Source organism: Prionailurus viverrinus, chromosome B4, assembly GCF_022837055.1.
Source record: "Prionailurus viverrinus isolate Anna chromosome B4, UM_Priviv_1.0, whole genome shotgun sequence".
Taxonomy (NCBI): Eukaryota; Metazoa; Chordata; class Mammalia; order Carnivora; family Felidae; genus Prionailurus; species Prionailurus viverrinus.
Window position 1 is genome coordinate 129303124 of NC_062567.1, and position 24001 is coordinate 129327124.

Below are 24001 nucleotides of genomic sequence, written 5' to 3' on the forward strand. Positions count from 1 at the left end.
CCAGCCCAGGGTCAGGCTCGGTGGGTTCTTGGGACAAGCTGAACTAAACTGACTGGCTGGACTGGACCTCTGATTTCATTTCCTGGGTTGGAGGACCTCCCGAGGGTGGTCAGAGTACAGTGACCAAGGATGTGTCTCTCCTTGGCGAGCAGGAGGAGGGAAGGGAGGAGAGGGTACACCCTCCAGGATGGAGCTCGGGGCCAAGTGGGGACAGTGGGGTGTGGCCAGCACCGATCACCCCCGCTCACCTGTAGCACCTGGGAATTGTCCCCCTGGACGGCGTAATGAAAGGCAGTCTCTCCGTTGTTGTCCGCGACGTCCATCTGGGCGTGGCAGTACTGTACCAGCTCCGCCAGGATCTCCCCGTCGCCCTTGCGGCAGGCCAGGTGCAGGGGGGTACAGCCCTCCTCATTCTCCCTGCTATTGGCACAGCTGTGGCGGGGGGGGGGGGGGGGGAGGGAAGGAGGGAGGGGTGCTGAGAAACTCAAGTGCAGAAGAGGGAAGTGGGCTTGGAGCTCAGGGGCATTCACGCCATGCTCAGGCTGCCTGGTTCAAACCACTTATTTGTGGCCGATGTGATCTTATCAGTTGTTCAGTGGCACATCCATACGAGACACAAGTCCTAGGCCCACGCCAGCCTGAAGTGGGAGGCAGGCAGGGTGGGGTAGAGAGGGTTGGAAGGCAGAAATCTCATTAACCTCGGGCAACTGGCTTAATCTCTCGGGGCTTCAATATCCTTATCTACGAAAAGATAACAATAATAGCAGCTGCGCCCACCCTAGGAAATGGACAGAAGCACTGGGAAGTGAAACACCATGATGGTGTGCAAGAACAGGTCCGTAGGCTGTAAAGGGCAGTGAGGAGTTTTGAGCTTAGGCCTGGGAGCTGAAACGAGCTGCGGTCACCTCAGGGCAAGCAGGCGGCAGGGCCCACATGGTCCCTCTCGGGGGGGCACTTCCACTGACGGAAGTGTTGGCTGAGGGGCCATATGCAAGAAAGCGGTCCAGCCACCAGGAGGGCACCCGGATCCTTGGAAGGAGATGCAAGGATCTGAGGCCTCTTCGGCCGTCTCCAGCGGACTGACCTTGCACGGGCCACATAGTCTCTTGGGGGGCTGATGACCCTTCATGCGGGTATTGGAAGGATTCAAGTTCATGGTGGGTATAACACACCAGGTGGGCCCTACGTTTCTCCTTCTGGCTTCAGTCCGGCGTTCGTATACTCCCCACTCAGAGGCAACACCGGCCCGCAGAGGGGAACTGAGGCAGGGCTGAGAGACTCCCCGGACCCGCCCGTCCACACACACAGACCCGGGGACCTTCCTGAGGGTCCGGCCCTCCTGGCCCACCTGATGATGTGGCTGTGATGGAAGCACTCTCGGATGCCCAACTCCACCGCCAAATGGGCCGCCGACCAGCTGGGATGGCTGCGGACGAGGTCGGTCAGCTGTTGCAGGGTCTCGACGTGCAGGACTTGGCTGGAGCTCTCGTAGAAGGGTGGCAGCTGGATAGAATAGTGCTGGAAGTTCACGAGGGCGTCCGTCTCCCTCTCCAGCTGGAAGAGTCTGTGGAGCCAGGGCACAGGAGGACGACACAGAAATGAGCCAGCCTCAGCCCACACCCTCGCTGGAGTCAGAAGCCCTGGGTCCCCACGGACGGCTCACTGCCTGCCTCTGGCTGTGCACCGACCTGTTCCAGCTGGACTCCCCTCTCCGCCACGCACACGTGCACACGCATGCACGCACACACCTCTAAATGGAGTCAGGATTTTCTTTCTTTCTTTCTTTCTTTCTTTCTTTCTTTCTTTCTTTCTTATGGTTTATTCATTTTTGAGACAGAGAGAGACAGAGCATGAGCAGGGGAGGGGCAGAGAGAGAGGGAGACACAGAATCCAAAGCAGGCTCCAGGCTCTGAACTGTCTGCACAGAGCCCGACACGGGGCTCGATCTCACGAACCGCGAGATCATGACCTGAGCTGAATTCAGACACTTACCCGACTGAGCCACCCGAGCGCCCCAAACCCCTGCCACTGTTCTAAATGGAGGGGTAAGTTGATGAACGAAACAGATGACATGGCCTGCCTTCCCGGAGCCCACGTTTTTGTGGGCGAGATCAACACAATGAGTAAGGTAAAAATCAAAATAAGGAAGTACATTAAACAAACTGCCGTGGAATGACCGCTATAGAAAAAACAAAGAAGAGAGGACAAGGAAGGAAGTTATTCCTCATTCTCCTCGGCTCCTCTTTGTTTCGTCCTGCCAACCTCTTAACATCAGCGTGCTCCACGTTAAATGCTGTTGCTCTGTCGGGTATAATGACACGAAATGACAACTAGAAATGACACTGAAAATTGGGGCGCCTGGCTGGCTCAGTCGGTTGAGCGGCCGACTTCGGCTCAGGTCACGATCTCGCGGTCCGTGAGTTCGAGCCCCGCGTCGGGCTCTGTGCAGACAGCTCAGAGCCTGGAGCCTGTTTCAGATTCTGTGTCTCCCTCTCTCTGACCCTCCCCCGTTCATGCTCTGTCTCTCCCTGTCTCAAAAACAAATAAAAATGTTTGGGGCGCCTGGGTGGCGCAGTCGGTTGAGCGTCCGACTTCAGCCAGGTCACGATCTCGCGGTCCGTGAGTTCGAGCCCCGCGTCGGGCTCTGGGTGGATGGCTCGGAGCCTGGAGCCTGTTTCTGATTCTGTGTCTCCCTCTCTCTCTGCCCCTCCCCCGTTCATGCTCTGTCTCTCTCTGTCCCAAAAATAAAATTAAAAAAAAAAAAAATTAAAAAAAATAAATAAAAAATAAATAAAAATGTTAAAAAAAAAAAAAAAAGGAAATGACACTGAAAATTGATCATTGGGCTTAGCATCCATTGACGACTTTGACAAGACACTTTAGGTGGAAAGCAGAGCCTGACTCGAATGGTTTAAGAAGGAATGGAATGGAAGAAACTGAAGAAGTACAGACAGTACGTTGGAGGGGTTTTGCTGTAGAGGGGAGCAAGCAGAGGTAGCTAACGGGGAAGGTGGAAGCAGGCATTTGAATTCCGGTGAGAAGAACCCAAAAGAAAACAGGATCTCTCTGAGGCCTCCCACTCCCACGGCAGACTAGGTCATGTGAACGGGAGCGCCTCCTCGGGACAACCAGAAATGCGCGACAAAATATAAGAGGCCATCTGCTTGAGGCGCTGGATACCTAAGTAGACTGGGATGAAGTGCCAGGCTGGACGGATTACGGAAATCTAGGAAGTGAGCCTGGTGTTGAAGGCTGCTGTCACTTGAGAGGCCGGAGGGATACACCGTAGCACTGACAACCTCGTGGGCTCGGGGGACAGGGACCGGAGGCCAGGGGCGGGCCACCTCTTACCGTGGGTGGGCACCCTGAAGGGCTAATGCTACCAGGTACCTGGGAGAAGCAAACATAAAAGAAACAGAAGGCCAGGTTTCGGGGCACCTCGGTGGCTCAGTTGGTTAGGTGTCCGACTTCGGCTCAGGTCATGATCTCATGGGTTCGAACCCCGTGCTGACAGCTCAGAGCCTGGAGCCTGCTTTGGAATCTGTGGCTCCCTCTCTCTCTCTGTCCCTCCCCCACTCATGCTCTCTCTCTCTGTCTCTCAAAAAATAAATAAACGTTAAAAAAATTAAAAATACATCAATAAAAATAAAATCTTAATAAATAAGTGAATACATACATCCAATTGCCAACAGTTTAAGAACCCAGTGGCCAAATATAAAAGCGGACTGGATGTGGCCTGAGTGGCTCAGTTGGTTAAGTGTCTGACTTTGGCTCAGGACATGACCTCACGGTTCGAGAGTTCGAGCCCTGCATCAAGCACTTGGCTGTCAGCACAGGGCCCACTTCAGATCCCCTGTCTCCCTCTCTCTCTGCCCCTCCTCTGCTTGCTCTCTCTCTCTCTCTCTCTCTCTCAAAAATAAACATTAAAAAAAAAAAAAAGCAGACTGGGAAATGCTGAAGAGAAACTAGGGGATAGGAACATAGGCCGGAAAAGAGTAAACAGAATAAAGCCTGAAGAGCTTAAGGATGAAAAGGCAGGACAGGAGAAAAAGGACACAGAATATATAACGAAAAGATCGACCACACATATAAGTGGCGCTACAGAAACAGAACAGAAAAAGAACGGCACAGAAGCCATGTTTGAAGAGTTTACGTCTGTGAACTTTTCAAAATTGATGAAACCTTTTTTTAGACTGACTGAAAATATCTGCGCGCCCTCCCACACAAACACAAAAATAGAAATTCACACTTAGGGACCTCGTGCAGGTTTTTAAAACATGGCCCCCAAATTCTTTGACACTGCTCCCATTGAGTAGTGGTGCCTTATGTCTCTTTACCCTTTAATTTGACTCTGTAACTGTTTTGCCAATAGAATATGGCAGAGGTGATGCCGCTTTAGTTTCTGGAGCAAGGTCTTGAGAGACTGGAAGTTTCCACCTCTTTTTTCTGGGGACCCAGTTATCATGCTATGGGAAAACTGACACAACCCACAGGGATGACTCTTGACCTTGGACCCTTAGCTCTGGACGAACTTCCAGGCAACAGCCAGCTCCAACCTGCCAGCTGTGAATGAGTCATCTTAGAATTGGACCCTGCAGTCAAGCCACCCTGGCTAACACCATGCAAAGTAGAAGAGAGCTTTGCCCACTGAGCTCGGCTCAAATTGCATATGTGTGTGGGCTACACAATTGATTGTTGTTTTAAGGCAAGTCCTGGGGTAGTTTGTTACACAGCAGTAACAGAGGACGACACACATCCGTCAACCTACTGAAACACAGCAGCAACTGACAGGTACCATATTACAACGGCTGTACACAAAACGTGGAGAAAAATAGCAGAGGAAAAAGTTGTCTTCAAACACTGGCGGCTGGCCTCTCAGCAGTGGAAGCCAGAGACAGTGGAATGACATCTTAAAGAGCTAAAAGAAAATAAATGTCAATGAGAATTCTATACCAGCACGCTTCCCTTTAAGTAGGAAGCTGATATTAAAACATTTCACTCGTCACACAAACCAAGAGAAAGAGAGAGAGGCTTTGTCATTAGCAGACCTACACAAAAGAAAACAGAAACGGATTTTCTCCAGATAGAAGGAACTTGATCCCATATCGATGGCCTAAGATACAGGGGGCGGGAATGAAGTACCAGGAAAATGGCATTTTTGTGGGTGAAACTAAATAAGTGTTGGTGGCATCATGTCTTGTGTTTAAGATAAAAATAGAATTAAAAAAACAAATGGTATAGAAGCCTAGAGAGGAACAAATGGGGTTAAAAAGTTCTAGGACCCGTCTGTTGTTCTAGGAGACACTAACGTGCCAATTGGACTTCAGTCAGTCCAAGGATGTGTGTTCCGATCTCTAGGGTTCTATCAAGAACTGGGAAGGGTTTCCGATTTTGCCCTACTTGCAAACTAACAAGTTAGCCTGACATAGTTTCATGGATGCTGGCAGAAGACACAAGATTCCTGGATCCAAGACAAAGGCCAAATTGTTACTCCCAGCAACAGCGGTAGCCAGAGTATCAGCGTGTGTGCCAGTTCCCTGGGATCCAGTTCCCACAGGGTGACATGAAGAGAGCCAGGTGACACCTGCTCACGTTGCATTAGAAGAGAGAAACCCTGAGTGTAGGGAACTTGAATCTCTTACCATTGTGAATAAGCAAATCTGTCTCAGCTTTGCCCTGGAGGATGATATGATTTTTATTCCACAAGAGAGTAAGCAAATGTCCCCTCTGCTCTAGGGAAAGACCCAATCTCTATTTTCTAAGGCTGTTCGCTGTATTAACCTCCTTGTAAAGATACCCTGAAACAGAGGAAGTCAGTGTCTCTGCTTGCGAGACACACGAGAGACCCACAGAGAACTGTCGCGCAACAGTTATCACTGAAAGAGAATGACAAAAAAAAGAGAGAGTGAATGACAGAATGCATAACTTTCGGACTGACAGAGAGGGGACAAATGGAATAATAAGAAAACGATCATGAATTGCAAAACCATTACGCTAAGTGGAAAAAAAAAGTCTTAAGACTACATGCTGTATGATTAGAAGGCAAAACCTTAGTGACAGAAAGCGTATCGGTGTTTGCCAGGGGCTGTGGTGGGTGCCGGGGACTTACCACAAAGGAGCATGGAGGGAATTTTGGAGACCACAGAAATGTTCTGTATCTTAACTGTGGTGATGGCACATGGGTGTGCCCTGTCACCGAAACTCACCAAATGCTACACTTCCAGTTGGTAAATTTCTCATTTTTGTAAATCGCATCTCAGTAAAGCTAACTAAAACAAAACAAAAATAAAACTAAATGTGTAAGAAGACAAGAAAGAAAGGAATAAAGAAAATAGGTAGAACAATAACAAAGAAACTAACAAGATGACAGATTTAGACCCAAATATATCAGAATTGTATGAAGTAGAAAGAGACTTAATGTTCCAAATAAGTGTAAGGAATAACAGACAAAGATAACATGGGAAAAAAGTCAACTCTATACTCTTAACAAGATTAAAAATATATGGAAAATGTGTGTGTATATATATATGTATGTATATATATATATATATATACACACACACACACACACATATAAGGTATATATATAAATGTATATATAATGTATATATAAATGTATATATAATGTATATATAAATGTATATATAATGTATATATAAATGTATATATAATGTATATATAAATGTATATATAATGTATATATAAATGTATATATAATGTATATATAAAAATGTATATATAATGTATATATAAATGTATATATAATGTATATATATAAATGTATATATAATGTATATATATAAATGTATATATAATGTGTATATATAAATGTATATATAATGTATATATAAATGTATATATAATGTATATATATAAATGTATATATAATGTGTATATATAAATGTATATATAATGTGTATATATAAATGTATATATAATGTGTATATATAAATGTATATATAATGTGTATATATAAATGTATATATAATGTGTATATATAAATGTATATATAATGTGTATATATAAATGTATATATAATGTATATATAAATGTATATATAATGTGTATATATAAATGTATATATAATGTATATATAAATGTATATATAATGTGTATATAAATGTATATATAATGTATATATAAATGTATATATAATGTGTATATATAAATGTATATATAATGTATATATAAATGTATATATAATGTGTATATATAAATGTATATATAATGTATATATAAATGTATATATAATGTGTATATATAAATGTATATATAATGTATATATAAATGTATATATAATGTGTATATATAAATGTATATATAATGTATATATAAATGTATATATAATGTATATATATAAATGTATATATAATGTATATATAAATGTATATATAATGTATATATAAATGTATATATAATGTGTATATATAAATGTATATATAATGTATATATAAATGTATATATAATGTGTATATATAAATGTATATATAATGTATATATAAATGTATATATAATGTGTATATATAAATGTATATATAATGTATATATAAATGTATATATAATGTATATATAAATGTATATATAATGTATATATAAATGTATATATAATGTGTATATATAAATGTATATATAATGTATATATAAATGTATATATAATGTGTATATATAAATGTATATATAATGTATATATAAATGTATATATAATGTGTATATATAAATGTATATATAATGTATATATAAATGTATATATAATGTGTATATATAAATGTATATATAATGTATATATAAATGTATATATAATGTGTATATATAAATGTATATATAATGTATATATAAATGTATATATAATGTATATATATAAATGTATATATAATGTATATATAAATGTATATATAATGTATATATAAATGTATATATATAAAGAGAATATTTATACATTTTTATATTTATTTTATATTTATATGTTATATTATGTTATATATTATATATTATACAATATAATACTAACCGAAAAGATCTGGTGAAGCTATAATGATAAGAGACAAAATAGAGTTTCAGGTCAAAAGCCTTACTGGAAACAAAGAGGGACAATTCATAATGATGACAGTTTCAACCCACCAGGAAAAGATGACAATTAAGTTAATATGCACTTCATAATAAATCTCCAGAATAAAGTCAAACTTGATAGAATCTTTAAAGCTAGACGTTTCTAAAAACAATGAAATCATCCGTAATTCCAGCAAAAAAGAGAAAAAACGAGACAAATCCACAATCACACTGAAATATTTTAGTAACTTTTACCACTCATAAAACAATCAAACCAAAACAAATCCCTATGGGATCTAGAATGATTAGTAAACCTGACCTGGCCGACATAGATGAAACCCTGTCAGCTACAGAATAAGCCTTCTTTCCAAGCACGTGCAAACAAAAGTTAGAAATACTAGGCGTAAGCTGGGCCGTAAAGAACATCTGAACAAATTTCAAAGGTTTTAAAATATTTATTGTTTTTAAATGTTTATTTATTTATTTTTGAGAGAGAGAGAGAGAGAGAGAGAGAGAGAGAACACGTGCACACAAGTGGGGGAGGGGCAGAGACAGAGGGAGACAAAAAATCCCAAGCAGGCTCCATGATAATCTTCACAGAGCCCCACATTGGGTTTGAACTCACAAACTGTGAGATCGTGACCTGAGCTGAAACCAAGAGTCGGACATTCAACACACTGAGCCACCCAGGTATCCCTCAAAAGCTTTAAAATATTTAGACCATGTTCTCTGACCACAGTGAAACTAAGCAAGAGACCAAGAACAAAAAGGGAACGAAAAGTCTCCCATACGTTTGAAAATTAAACAAGATACATACAAACTATCTATGGTTCAAATAAACCTAAAAAAAAAATTTTTTTTAATGGGGTGCCTGGGTGTCTTAGTCAGTTGAGGATCCAGCTCTTGATTTTGGCTCAGGTCATGATCTCATGGTGTGTGGGTCTGGGCCCCGTGTAGGGCTCTGTGCTGACAGCTCAGAGCCTGGAGCCTGCCTCGGATTCTCTGTCTCCCTCTCTCTCTGCCCCTCCCCCACTCACACTTGGTGTCTGTCTCTCTCTCTCTCTCTCTCTCTCTCTCTCTCTCTCAAAAATAAGTAAACATTAAAAAATTGTTTAAATAAATAAATAAACTTAAAAAATTTTTTTAACTATCTATGGTTCAAACAAGAAGTCATGGGGAAATTTGGCAAACATCCTGACTCAGCGATAATGTAAACATATTCTATAAAATTTGTGGAGGAACCTCTACCTCTGGATAGGACAGAGGAGCTTATACCAAACTAGCCTTCCTGCTGAAAACAAATAGAAAACCAGGACTTAATGCAAATGAGTACATGAAGGTGTTGGAGGGAGCCCAAGGCAGACGAGAATACAGGCCAAGGTTGTAGAGAAGGGGAAAGCACACTGAGGTATGCCCCACATTTTTACTCAGGGCACTCTGGGACCTGTGATGCAGGATATAAAGGATACAAAGGCTGGGAGGCAGCCATACGCTCCCAGAATTCCCGCTAGGATGGGCAAAGAGAAGCCAGTGTTCAGAGTTTTCCAAGAAGGCCAGAACTTGAGGGAATTACAGGGAAGTAAGCCCAAAATTCTGCAAGCGATTTTCCCTCCTAAGCTAGGCGGAGCAAGATGTCAAGAAACCACAGTGTCACCGGGGTGGCTCAGTCAGTTGAAGATCCAACTTCGGCTCAGGTCATAATCTCACAGCTCAGGAATTGGAGCCCTCGCATAGGGCTTGCTGCCGTCGGCACAGAGCTGGCTTTGGATCCTCTGTCCCCCTCTCTTTCTGCCCCTTCACTGCTCATGCTCACTCTCTCTCTCACAAATAAATAAACTTTAAAAAAAAAGAAGAGGAAGAAGAAAGAAACCAAACAGAAAACAGCAGCAGAGAGGTTACAGAGCCAAGAAGAAACTGGGGCAGTTTTTCAGTAGTTAGAAAACAAAGATTAGCCATCAGCTGAGGCCTCAGAGCTTCTACGCCCTGAGAGTAGACATTATGACCTAGGAATCAGTTCCAGGTAGATCATGAATCTAATTACAAAGGGCAAAATAATAAAGCTTCGGGAAGATACTACAGAACTACAGAAAAATATCCTCAACTCCTCATGGTAGAGAAGAACTTTCCTATACGGTACATGAAAGCAAACAATAAAAGAGATCAGAGACTCTGACTTCCTTGAGACTAAGAATTCTTTCTTGTCAACAGATAGCATTAAGAAAGTGCAAGGGTTGGGGCACCTGGGCGGCTCAGTCGGTTAAGCGTCCGACTTCAGCTCAGGTCATGATCTCACTCACGGCTCGGTCCATGAGTTCGAGCCCCATGTCGGGCTCTGTGCTGACAGCTCAGAGCCTGGAGCCTGCTTCGGATTCTGTGTCTCCCTCTCTCTCTGCCCATCCCCCACTCATGTTCTGTCTCTCTGTCTCTCAAAAACAAATAAATGTTAAAAATTTTAAAGGTTAGGCGTCCGACTTCAGCTCAGGCCATGATCTCACAGTTCCTGAGTTAGAGCCCTGCATCAGGCTCTGCGCTAACAGCTCAGAGCCTGGAACCTGCTTCGGATTCTGTGTCTCCCTCTGTCTCTGCCCCTCCCCTAGTTGTGCTCTCTCTCTAAAATAAACAAATAAACATTAAAAACAAAAAGAAGAAGAAAGTACAAGGGTAAGCCATGAGGGGATGGCTGCAACACGCATAACCAACAAAAGGTGTGTGTTTGAATATAGATGCTAAAACTGTAAGAAAAAGAACTTTATTTTTTAAGTGTTCAAGAGCATGGAGCAGGTACTTCACTGAAGGGAGTGCCAAATGGTTCATCACCTTATCCAAAGGTGCTCAAACTCGTATGTAATCAGGCAAAGGCAAATGAAAGCCACCACGAGACACTACTACACATCCAACAGAATGATTTTTTTTTAAGTTGTCAACACTATACATCAGAAGTAACAGGAATCTCTTTCACCGCTGACAGGAAACCAGATGGGCATTATCCACTGAAGCTCAGGATGTGTACGGCCTCAGCTCGGGAGCTGGTTCCACTCCCCGATAGACGCCCACCACAAATGCACACGTATACACACCAAGAAAACCAGAAGCAGCCCAAATTCCCACCAACACACAAATGAATAAGTGAGCTGTGATGTAGTTAACACAGCAGAATTGTACTGCACAGGAGCCGGACCCAGTTCCATGCAAAAACATGTGGAAATCTCACTAACAAAAGGCTGCGCAAACAAGGCAGGCACAGAAGCAATAACCAGTAAGTTGGGTTAATGGCTACCCTTAGGGGGGCAAGGGAGCAAAAGGGGGGCTTCCGGGGTGCTGCAATGTTCTATCTTTTGACATGGGTGCTGGTTACAGAGGTATCTGTGATCATTGAGCTGCACGTACTTTTCCATGTGTGGTGTATTTCACTATTTTTTTTTTTCAACGTTTATTTTTGGGACAGAGAGAGACAGAGCATGAACGGGGGAGGGGCAGAGAGAGAGGGAGACACAGAATCGGAAACAGGCTCCAGGCTCCGAGCCATCAGCCCAGAGCCCGACGCGGGGCTCGAACTCACGGACCGCGAGATCGTGACCTGGCCGAAGTCGGACGCTTAACCGACTGCGCCACCCAGGCGCCCCAGTATTTCACTATTTTTAACAAGTTTAAAGAGAGAGAACAGGAGGAGGGAATTGGGGACGGCTGAATAGAGGCAGTGCCTGAGGGGAAATGAAGTCAAGGATGAAATTTTTTTTAAAAAAGGAACAAAGAAGAAACAGCACATTTGTATAGCAATGGAAAAAAAACCTGGTCAAGAGGGGAAATTATCCAGGAGAGAGGAAAGAATTGCTGAAGTGATGTCCTGAGGTGGATGAGGGGATGTTGACCTTGACGGGGACTGGCCTCTGCAGTGACAACAGGGAAGGCCCAGGATGCTGGAGCAGGTGTGGGCAGACAGGGTGGAGGCGCAACCAGCTGCAGGTGAGCATGAAGGGGGTGGGGAGGGAAGGAGGTGGAGGACAGGGTCAGACATACCTGCTGGCCCTTTGGGGTGAGGACAATCGGCAGGGAGGGGAGCTCTTCAGGCCATGGTGGAGAACTGGAATTAACCAGCATTAGGGTCTTGCCAAGCAAATATGACAAAGAAAGAGAAGCAAGAAAGAAGAGAGGGTATGCAAGGTGTGATCATAATGACAGTTTCAGTAGGGAAGGAAGTGAAGTCCATGAAGGGGACGGGGACCCTAGCAGGGTGACACCTCGGTCTGTGTCTGCAGGGGGAGAACTTGGCATTGAGAGGACTAGGGAGAAGGAGCGGGAAAGACAGGAGCAAGGGCGGCAAGTGGGGGGCTTGTATTTGCAGAAGAGCCGCAGTTACTGGTGATGACAAGATCCAGGGAATGGCCATGTGGGCTGAGGGAGGTCTGGCACCAAGAGCCGTGGGTGTAAGGGGGGGGGGGGCGCCCTGCAAATTTCACAGTCACCGAGCATCAAAACAGGTAGTGATGGTGACAAGGCACTCTGGGCCAGGGGCACATGTCCCCAAGGGTGTGGGGAACCCCAGGACAGAGTGTGGATAGTACAGGATGATGATTTCAAGGCTGGGGGGCAAGGGGCACCCTGTCCCTCCTCCAGGCCCAGTAGGGGAAAGACGGGGAGAGAAAACTCTTGAGGCTTTCGAGGGAGAGCCAGCCTTGGGTTAGGGCCAGGGGTGCAAGATTCAGAGAGAAGACTGAACACCGAGAGGGCTCGTGGGGCTGTCTTTTCCCTCTCTTCTGGAACTGAGCCCCCAGACAAAAACCACCTGGCATCAGCTCTGGGAAGCCTCAGCCTTGGCTGCGAGTGAGCTGTAGATGTGCCTCAGGGGCTCCGTGAACTTCAGGAAATCGCATCCCGTGCATTTGGGGGGGGGGGGGTTGGGGGGGGGGGGTGGAGAGGTCCCCTGGGACTTTCAAGGGCGTCCTAGACCAAAACATGGGCAAGAACCATTAGGCTAGAGTGGTATCTAACTCTCCAGTTTCAAAGCTGAGCACGAGCCCTTTGGCACGGATGAGAAACTCTCTGCACGTGATGTGCCTCTCTCTGCAGAGCCGTCTCTCGGTGCCTCCTCCAGGTGAAATCTTCCTCCTCCTCCTTTTAGGCCCATCTCTCCCCCAACTGCCCCCGAGAGGCCTTTTCCAACCCCTCCTGTTAAAATTTTTTTTTTTCAATGTTTATTTATTTATTTTTGGGACAGAGAGAGACAGAGCATGAACGGGGGAGGGGCAGAGAGAGAGGGAGACACAGACTCAGAAGCAGGCTCCAGGCTCTGGGCCATCAGCCCAGAGCCCGACGCGGGGCTCAAACTCATGGACCATGAGATCGTGACCTGAGCTGAAGTCGGACGCTTAACCGACTGAGCCACCCGGGCACCCCTAACCCCTCCTGTTAAAGACACATCTACCTTCAGTGGACGCGGGGGCAAGCACACTCGCGACAAATACTCCTCGCACATGAGTGCCTGGCTGGCACTACCATGGGCATTCGGGGAGATGACTCTGACCCAGGCGCTGTCCCTCGGGACCTCTGCGGTCTGCTGGGGAGACAGAGGTGCAAACAGACACATAGCGATCCCAGGCAAGAGGGGTAGACAGAAGCATGGACAGTGCCGAGGGAGAAGAGAGTGGGGGAGGACCCGCCCACAGAGCAGGGAGCCAAGGGTCGGGCAAATGGGGTGGGGAAGAGCGGCGGCAGTGAGGACAGAGAAGGAAGGGGCAAAGGGGGAGGTCTGTTTGGGGAACATAAGAGCTTTCCTCGTTCCTATTGTAACATATATCCCGCTGCATGCTAGGTACGGATCTACCTTTCCTTGCTACTGTGTGAGCTCCTGAAGGTATGCTGTGTTCAGAGAGGGTGGGCTGTGGGCTGGATGAACAGGGAGGGAGCAAGCCAGGATACAGGCCACTCAGCTTGTCTGAGGTCCCAGTGTGTGTGTGTGGGGGGGGGGGGGGGGGAGCTGCCTCGAAGATCAGTCCCCTTTCAAGAAGCAAAGATCACATGTCACAAGCAAGGGGCAGGAGTAGACGATGAATTCACAGCAGGAACGTAAGTCTGGATGTTATCAGGATGCGCACGCAAGGCTCCCAGAGACCACCAGAAGAGCCAGGGCTCTGGACCGACCATACGTCAGGCCCGGGGTGCCCAGGACGGGCCCAGGCGAGCAGAGTCCCACCCAGCTCTCCGCACTGCACGGTGGCCCGGCGAGGGGAGGGGAAGGAAGACCTGGGTCCCGGAGCCAGAATGCTGGGTGTGGACCCCAGCTCTACGACTGACCAGCCTCCCTGGCTACCTGTAACGGGGTTGTGTGCCGTGGGGCAGCTTGGAACCCTTTGGGCGAGCAAAGGCGGGGGAGGCCTTTCAAAGGCAGGACGTCAGCACCCCGGAGAAGTCTAGAACACCACACCTTCCTTCTACGAACTGCAGGGGATTGGGAGCAGTGGGGGAGACCCCACGATGACTACCTCTGGGAGAACCCCTGGGCTTTGGCCCTCACATACCCCCCCCCCCCCCAGGCCTCGGCATGGCCATTTCTGCACCTCTTCTTAACCTCCACCCTGCTTCCCAGCTCACCTCCCCGACTGCCTTGAATCCGACAGTCCCCAGTCCCGGACAGAGGGCATGGCGCACAGCGAGCCCTCCGTAAATACCGCCGAAGCTGCGTGACTACACGGTGCTCATCTCACAAGGCCGGGGGCTGGGGACTGTACTGGGCTGAACAAGACACACACGGCTGCTCCTCCTCACGGGCTCTGTGGTCCACCAGGAAGGCAGTCTACTGAGCGCAGGGATGGGGTGCTATGGGGCCACACAGCAGCAGCCCCTGCTCTAGCCTGAAGGTCAGGGAAGGGCAAGCAGAAGTGAGGCAGGCCAAGAAAAGGAAAGCATTCTAGGCCGACGGAAGAGTCTGGGCGAAAGCCAGGAGCACAGGGTGGCAAGAGCTGAGACCAGAGGGAGGAGCAAGGCTTGACCACGCTGGTCCTTTCAAGCCAGGCTAAGCAGCTGATGAGTTAAGGAAATAGGGAGTTCTTGAAGAGGGAAGCAGGGAAGGGAGGGATCAGATTTGTGCTCTGGAAAGCTCTGCTCTGACAGCAGCTTGGAAGAGGATGGGAGGAGAGCCAGAGGCTGGGGGGGCGGGGGGTGCAGCTGGAGTCTGTGTGTACAATGACCACGGCCTGGAAAGAGAGGCGGCAGCAAAATGGAGAATAACAGAGCCCCGGATTTTGGATTGGCACGCGGCTGGAATACAAGGCTCGGCTTCCCAGCCTCCCTTGCGGTTAGTTGTGGCCACGTGACCACCACGTCCGGGCCAAAGGGATTCGGGTGAAAGGCTTCTGTGCAACTTCCGGGAAGCCCCTAAGAAGGAGAGCGTGCCTTTTTTCACCCTGTGCTTCGCTTTTCTGCCGACTGGGAAGGTGGCCGTGATGGCTGAATCTGGCGTGGGCCACCTGGGACCAGGTGGTGACCTAGAGAATGAAGGCCACCCACGGTAGAACAAGACAGCAAGAGCCCGGGCCCCTGGCGACTCTGCAGAGCAGAGCTGTCTGCCGTGGCTGTCACTTGGGAGAAATCACTCAGGCCAAACCTAAGCATGACGGACGGAGAAGCAGCGGCAGACTCAACGTGTGCTTGGGAGGGGCACCCGACAGAACTCAGTCGTGACCCGGATCTGGGGGTGACGGAGCCCGAGGAACCAAGGATCACTCCTGGGTTTCTGGATTGCACAACCACGCAGATGGATGGTGATGCCATCTGCTGAGACAGAAACGCTTGGGTGGGAGCAGGTCAGAAGAAGAGGACAAAGAGTCCAGGGCCAGGTGAGGGAGGTCAGGAATTCTGAGAGGAGACGCGCGCTTGGCTCGAAACCACACCCGACGCTCCCTATTCCGTCCAAAGGCTCGGAAAAACACAACGGCGCAGGGAGAGAAAAGGGTTAGGAACCAGAGGACACAGGTTCCGTTTCTTCACTGCTTCCTGTGCAACCTTGAATGACTCCCTTATCTTCCCGAGCCTCAGTTTTCCTACCCATAAAATGGGATACTGCCTTCCTTGCTTCCTTCTAAAGGTCACTGGAGGATGTGCTCATGTACCATATGTGAAAATAGTATAAAGTGGCCCCCTAATTAAAGGTAGTAAATAAACACGTAGTTGGGGCGCCTGGGTGGCTCAGTCGGTTAAGCATCCGACTTCGGCGCAGGTCATGAACTCACAGTTCATGAGTTCGAGCCCCGCGTCGGGCTCTGTGCTGACAGCTCGGAGCCTGGAGCCTGCTTCCGATTCTGTGTCTCCCTCTCTCCGCCCCTCCCCTGCTTGTAAATAAATTATTTGTTAAACAAATAAATAAACATTAAAAATAAAATACATGAAAAAAATAAACATGTAGTTAATAAGCTGTTGGCAAAGGGCTGAACCCCCTGGATGGAAGTGGGGCTCGAGCTGGCTGAGTCGGATCTGGAACCCCGTCAAAGGACATTTGTAGCGGACAGGACCTGGGTGATGGGGGAGGCTGGTAGAGCTCCCGGGGCTGGGTGCCCCAAAAGCAAAGCTGAGTGGTGCTCCAAAGAGGGGACCCGCCGCCTGCTCAGCTGTGCGTTCCCCACCGGCCGCCCTCAGCTGCGGGCCTGGGGAGGAGTTCTGGAGCCACAGGAAGCCTGCCTGCCCTGTCCTGACCAAGGCCAGCAGGATGGCCATCCGCTCAGGCCCATCTATGCCCGGCGTGTGGACTAGCTCTGCTGTTTAAAACTGGTGTCCCCACTGGCTGCTGAGCTGTGTTCTTTGCCCACTGTGGGGGCCCCTGCCTCAGTTTCTCTGTAGAGCCAGACTTGGATTCTCCCCTGATAGGCGGCCTCCACTTTCCTCCTGTTGGCTGGACACTGACCCCCCAGCTCGCCGCTGAGATCCTGCTGGCACGCCTCCTCGATCGGAACGGCCCCGGAGGCTCCCTCCGGCCTCACTTCTCACCACAGCCTCGCACGCACCGGGGATCCGACCCGGCCTGTCAGCCTGCAGGCGCCCCCCCACCTCCACGCCTCTGCACGTCTGGAATGACCTCATCCACTCTCCTCTGCCGGGCACGTTCCTACCCATTCTAGGCTCGGAGTAGCCCATCGGGAAGCGATCACCTCCCGCGTCCCCACTGTCCGCCCCTGCCACGGCTCTCCGCACGTGGCTGTTACGGTGCCCGGCTGTGCACGTGGCCTCCCCCGAAGACTGCACATTCCGTAAGGACACGAAGCGTGTCTCACAGCGCCAGCTGGGCCTGGCCCAGGGCCCGGGACTCCCGAGCCACCGGAGACGCCCGGTGTGTGGTGAAGGGATGGACGGTGGGCCGGCCAGATGGATGAACGGATGGAAAAAGGCCCACCAGCACTAGCCCAGTGCCAGTCTGCCAGGCTCCTCTGGACCCTGCGTTGCGGGTGCTCGGCCACTTCTCCACCCCTGCGCCACTCGGCTCTGCAGCTGGCTCAGTTCGCTTGGCCCTGTCCTGGCTTCCCACCCTTTCCGTCCAGCCCACGGGAGACCCAGCATGCCCTGAAAAGTGAGCGCTGTCCACTCCTTACACATTCTCCTGCACCTTGGCCGGCCCCTACAAGGACAGTCACGCCTTTAAAGATCCAGGGCTACAGGTGATCCCTCGACCTGACCCGATTTGACCCTTCTCGGCTTTCCTGTCCCTCCTCCTTCCCTCCCGCAGCATGGGTCCAGCCTGGAGGCAGGACGAAGCCTAGGCTTCTATCCCCACGCCCCTGCTGCGGGGCTCCTGACAGGCCAGAAGGTGCAGAGCCTAGAAGGTGCTCCCCCCCTCCCCACTCCAGAGCCCTCAGATGTGAGGCCCAAAGAAGCTGCTTTTTGCCCAAGGGACCTCCAGTGTAAGGAGTCAAAGGAAAGAGGTGCGTGCGGGAGCCCGTCGTCACCCACCGGAATCCGTTCTGTGAGTTCCTGGGGTTGACCAGGACGCAGTCCCATGTGTGGCTGGGAAAGTTCTGGAACAGAACCAGCTGCCCTTCCTCCCGAATCCGGCCACTCGAGACGTAGTCCGCCACAGCCACCTCCTTCACCCGGAACGGGTTCGAGAACAAGTTGGTGACGCTATTGAGGGTGTTGACCAGGCGCCCAAAGAACTGCATCTTCCGCGGGGCAGGTGGGGAGGCCCTGCCACCTGCCCCCTCGGTCTGGAAGAAAACGGGGTCTCTGGTCAGCTGGGCTCGGTCTCCCATGCCCACCTCACCAAGGGTAGCAGTTTCCTGCACTGGCTCCCAGATCGCTCCCCACCAGTGCTGCTGGTTCTGGGCCTGGAGGGACCTGGAAAGGAGGGAGAGAAAGAGAAATGACACTGGGTAGGGGGTCAGGAGGCCTGATGGGAAGCTGCCACCACACCCAGGGGACCAGACCCCTCCTGCTTCCTGACCAGTTTCCCCAACGGAGCCTCAGTTTCCCCGTCTGTAGTGTGGAGCCGTGTCACTCAACGAGACGGCAGACAAAGGGGCGCCTGGATGGCTCAGCCGGTTAAGTGTCTGTCCGACTCTTGATCTCAGCTCGGGTCATGATGTCACAGTTCGCAAGTTCGAGCCCCGTGTCGGGCTCTGCACTGACAGCATGGAGTCGGCTTGGGATTCTCTCTCTCTCTCTCTCTCTCTCTCTCTCTCTCTCTCTCAAAATAAATAAATAAATAAACTTAAAAAAAGAAGAAGATGGCAGACATGAATACACATAGACGATACTGCTCTGTCCAGATGGAGGGGTTCTTGCTACCTGAGGTTCAGAGTCAGGATTTTAGCATTCAGAAAGCTTGCCATGAGTCATTTCAATTCTGCAAACGAAGCCAGTGTCCCGTCTCTACAAGAAGCCGCAAGGGGACCAGGATCGTCCCACACTCCATCGGGGGCGGGGGGACTGGAAGCGTTGGTCTCCAAGTGCCTCGGCTTCCCAAGTGCCTCGGCAATGAACGTGAACGTCAAGACTTACACACCACAAACATGTGTTTGGAAGGAAACACATTTACGTGTCAGATTCAAAGGGTCACGGTTTCTGCCGTGGAAACTGTTCCCAGTTGGGACGACAGAATCAGACGTCTCACTGTTGCCTAGGCTCCCAGAAAGCATACTGCGTTCCTGAGGCAGGGCCACCAAAGCTGGGTGACATTTAGCTACAGGCTGCCCTCTGGCTCCGGGTCGGGAGTGTGGGCACCCCGGGGGAGGGTGGACATGTGAACGGACACTGGCCACACTCTGGCCCAGCTCTTGAGGAGAGGATCGAGCTTGGGGATAAAAAGAACAAGAAGCCTACGAAGAACCACCTAGGAAGGGAACAAGGGTCGATGACGATAATTACACCAGGGGACGTTTACTGAGCCCTGCCTGACTGGGCAACAGGCCCTGAGCCAAGCATCTTACGTGACTGTCTCATTCCATTCTGAGAAAACCACACGAGGCAGGGTGCCGGAGCAAAACTGTTCAAATCTTTACCAGCTGTGTGTCCTCGGGCAAGTCACTTAACCTCTCTGTGTCTCAGTGTCCTTACGTGCACCGTGAGAACCGTAACGGTGCCCAGTAACAGAACCTGCAGACAGCAAACGTTCAATAAACATTATTAGTCCTCTTTACTCCGATCGCCCTCCCTCTGACAGATAAGGAAACTGAGGCTCGGAGACCGTGCTTGCAGAGTTTTGAAAGTGCTCTAGAGCTGTGCAGCAGCCTTCCTCTTATGATCAGTAATAAGATGTGGCGGGGGCAGGCTGTGAGCCTCAGTGTCCCCTTTAAAGTGAGGACAGTGCTCACCTCTCGTGTGCTCTGAGGTTAAATGAAAACCTCCTTAAGAATGTTTAGACCTGTGCCAAGGTCCTTCTTTCTCCTGCCCTTGGGAGCGGAAAGGACAGAGGTGCTGGGGGGGGGGGGGGGGGGCTGCGCCCCTCCCCATAGCCAGAGGAGACGGGAGGGACCCCAAAAGACAGCATGGGAAATTGTCCCTGGAAAAGACGCCTCCGAGACAGAAGGCGTGGCACACGCATCAGTGTGCGCGGCAACAATGTTTGTTTTCACCCAGAAACGGAAGTAACTTCTACACCCAACATTACAGGAATTGTAAATTCCGCCGTGTTTGCTCCAGAGAGCCCCTGGAGTCACGAGAGACAGTGACGGTGACCGTTACAGCTCAGGAAGCACGCGGTGGTGTTACAGGCTCTGTGGCGTCGAGTCCTCGACGCTCCCTGTGCTATTTGTGAACTGCAAACTTTGCGAACTGCAAACTTGACCGCAAGGCCCCTGCCTCTCCGCGCAGCCTCTCCCGGTCGGTCCCGCCCACTGGGCTCCAAACCTCACAAGGTTCCAGAAAGCAGGGCTGTCTCGCACCGCCTTGCCTGTCCACTGTTGAGCTGTCTATCTGCTATGTCCTTCCTCTCCTTGACCCTCCTGCCTGACGTCACACCAGCCAGACCAAACACTCACGTGCCTCTCTGTGCTCTCTGGCCCTGGGCCAAGAACTTGACACACATTCATCTTTAATCTGCACCACCACCCTATGAAATTGTTACCATTATCATCCTCGTCGCACCTGTGAGAAAATCAAGGAACAGAGAGGTAAAGCAACGGGCCCAAGGTCACACAGCGAGTGGGCGAAGGACAAGAGTTAGAGCCAGACAGGCTGGCTCTAGAGAGAGTCTGAGCTTCTTAAGGACAGGTGCTTGGTCTTTTCACCAACGTGCACTCACCCCTGGCACAGGCGTGGCCCACAGCAAGCCTGTGAAAACATAATTTAACTGAGTAAAAATTACACAACAACCACGACGGAAGGGATAGAAAAATACCAAAATACGAAGGGGAGATGAGGATACTGGGTTCGTGGGCCATTTCCCCCCCCCCCCCTTTTTCCTATTTGTCCAATGGAATGGAAAAGGATTTTGTGTGTGTGATGATTCTATTTTTTTAAAGAAAGTAGGAGTGCAGGCTGAGCCCCTGGGGCCCACAGCTGGGGACATGGGGACCCACGGGGGTCAGGACCGGCTTAGAAAATCAACACAGGGGCGCCCGGGTGGCTCAGTCCGTTAAGCCTCTGATTTCGGCTCAGGTCACGATCTCGCGGTCCGTGAGTTCGAGCCCCGCGTCGAGCTCTGTGCGGACGGCTCGGAGCCTGGAGCCTGCTTTGGATGCTGTGTCTCCCTCTCTCTCTGCCCCTCCCCTACTCATGCTCTGTCTCTCCCTCTCTCTCAAAAATACACATTTTTAAAAAAGAGAAAACAAAAAAGAGAAAAGAAAAGCAGCACAGAGGCTTCCCAGAGAGCAGGCGGGTGGCACCAGGCGAGGGGCTCAGAGGCAGTGGGTACAGTCCAGAGCACCAGCGCCCATGAGCCCACTGGAGGTTGAGGGGAGAGTCACCACGGGCGACCAGCTGGATGGAAAAGTAGACATCCGGCCCCAGAGGAGAAGACGCCTTCCTCAGGGTCCTGGGGCTGGTGGCCGGGCTGCCTCCCACATGCTGACGACAGCCTGGCCACAGAAAGGACAGGTCTGGCCATCACCCGGAGGCTTCCAGGGTGGGCGTGAGGGTGAAATGACACAATGGAGGGAAAGCGTCCCAGACGCTGGCCGACCGTGGGCACACAAACAGGGGCCATTGTTATCACAAGGTGGAAGAAAGGAAATGAAACCCCTGGGCCACATCCTGGAACAATCATAACAGACCAGCCCGGAAAGCAGCAAGTGAGAAGCAGACAGAGCGCATGCCTGTGCTTCCCTCTTGCTTCGCTTCTGCGCTCTCCCTCCCATCCTGCCCCTGACCTTGGAGCCCACGTTGTTTCCAGCGAGGCTGCAGGGGGGAGCACGCGGCTGCAGCGGGGAGCACGCGGGGCTGGGGAGCAGGCTGCCATGGGAACAGCGCCCCCCCCCCCCAACCCCCTCACCCCTGCCTTCCTCCCCACTCTGGCTTCTCACAGCTACTTGCCCTTGACCTCCCTCCCCAGATCATCAACACTCGCTTTCATCTGCTGACACCCGGTCTCTATGGCTCCTCACCTGGGCTTGCTCCCTGCACGTAGGTGGTGGCGCAGGGGACACCAAGGTCATCTGGCAGGGACTGTCCGCTCCTGGGCACCTAAGGCTTTGAGCAGCTCTCAGATGCCACAAGCAGAAAAGCAAGAGCTTTTGTGGTAGGGGGACGCTGACAGTCCCGCCTCTGCACTCCTGCGATTTCCGGGTGTCACCTACGTCTTCCCTTCAGTGAGGCCGGATTTCTCTGGCCTCTTCTCCTTATTCTTGCTGACCCATCCCCTGTCAAAGGCCCAGCCCGCCTGCTTGGTTTCTTCAGGGAAGACTCAGAAAGTCTTCTTCTGCTGGGTGAGGCGCCCCTAGGGGAGAGGACCTGTCAGGCAGGAAGGACGCGTCCTAGTGTCCCCATTTTAGAGATAAAGTAACTGAGGCCCGCGGAGGCCTCAGACTGTGGGTGTGGGAAGGGCAAGTTCAAGTGGGACATACCGATGTCCACCAAAAAAGAAAACAAAACAAAAAAAGAAACAGTACTGGGGTCACAGGCAGATTGGAACCAACGGGTGGCGTCTCTGGTGAGTTCCCCGGAAGCGGCCGGTTGGGTTCATAAAATGAGTAGCCCCGGGGGGACCCAAGCCCAGTCTCTGTCCCCTGGTGGGGGGTGGGGGTGGGGGGAAGAGTCAGGAAAGGAGGACTGCACAACGTGATTCTTGAGCTGAACTTTGCAGTGGGGTCCCGGGTGAAAGGCCACCCCACAGACGGAGCACAAGAGAACCTGTGGGAAGATAGGGAGACGGCCCGTATGACACGTCCGGGGACGAGCATCTTCGCGGGTCCTGGGCGGCGTGGATGGGCACCACGGGCACTGCTGGATCAACATGAAGACTGGTCGCCACGGAGCCACTCTGCCAGCGTCTAATTTAAAGCCGTGCTCGGGGGACGCCTGGGGCGGGGGGGGGGGGTGGGGGGGGTGGGGGCAGGCTCAGTGGGTTGAGCCTCCGACTCTTGGTTTCGACTCGGGTCACCATCTCACGGTTTGGGAGTTTGAGCCCCACGTCAGGCTCCCCCCCACCGCTGTCAGCGCAGAGCCTGCTTGGGATTCTCTCTCCCTCTCTCTGCCCCTACCCTGCTCGCTCTCTTCTCTCTAAATTAATTAATTAGCTTGCAGACGACACAGCTGAAGAAGTGCCATAAGGAACAGGGAGCACGTGGGCTGGTTACAGCGGTGGTTGTGGAGAACTGCGTCCCCAAACGTCTGGTTCCACCTCTGCCGGGAAGTCCCCAAGGGACCCCAGGCAGGGGTCAAGCAAGGGAGGAAGTGCAAAGCCGCCAGGTCCTGGACCCCGTCCCCCGTCCTCCTCCTTGGGACAGTTCTCTCTTTCAGCGACAGGGGTGGCCCCGCGTCTTCAAACTGTCTACCTGTCCTACCCGGATCGTCCTCTCCCTGCCCCCGCCACCACTCTCTCTCATCTCTGTCACAGCTTCTGCCTGTCCTTCAAGGCCCAGCTGCCCCCTGTGGAGACTCAGGGTGCCACACAGGTCCCCCCTGCCACACTCCCAGCTTGCACTATATCCTTTCGGTGCCCGTGCGACACGAAAGCCAGGTCGGCCTGTCCAGCCCTACAGCCCCTCTGTGCCTACCGCAGGATGCAGATCGGATGCCCCCACCTGCCCACAGACTTCCCACCACCTTCCAGAGGCAGCCCAAGCTCCGGGCCAGGGAGGCAAGCGCCCACAGGAGCTGGCCGAGCCCACCTCCTGCACCCCTCCTCCAGCCACGCTGCACCAGAGACCTCCTGGAACATGCCCCCCGCCCCGGGCCTCCCCGCACCTGCACACACACCCCTGCCTAGACTGTGTTCCCCTGCTTTCCTCCTCTGCCTCATGGTACGCTCGCACCGTCAGACAAACGAAAAAACCCTCCGCGTCCTTCAAGGACCGGCTCACAGGACACCGCATCTAAA

The 24001-nt window shown here is 50.7% G+C and overlaps 1 protein-coding gene across 7 annotated transcripts in view; it reads right to left on the bottom strand.

Annotated features, from left to right (window-relative positions):
- The window catches only part of PLA2G6 (phospholipase A2 group VI), a 60389-nt gene that overhangs the window by 31249 nt on the left and 5139 nt on the right, over positions 1 to 24001 (bottom strand). For 2 of the 7 annotated variants that reach the window (XM_047865760.1, XM_047865759.1), the window contains exons 2-4: positions 17980 to 18233; positions 1349 to 1564; positions 249 to 432 (exon numbers count right to left, since the gene is read on the bottom strand). In XM_047865760.1, coding sequence (XP_047721716.1) covers positions 249 to 432; positions 1349 to 1564; positions 17980 to 18188 — 609 coding nt within the window. In that variant the 5' untranslated portion in view covers positions 18189 to 18233. Of the gene's footprint in view, positions 1 to 248; positions 433 to 1348; positions 1565 to 17979; positions 18234 to 18333; positions 18379 to 22067; positions 22894 to 24001 lie in introns of those variants that run through there. The other 5 variants (XM_047865762.1, XM_047865758.1, XM_047865761.1 and 2 more) reach the window with 5 other exon arrangements.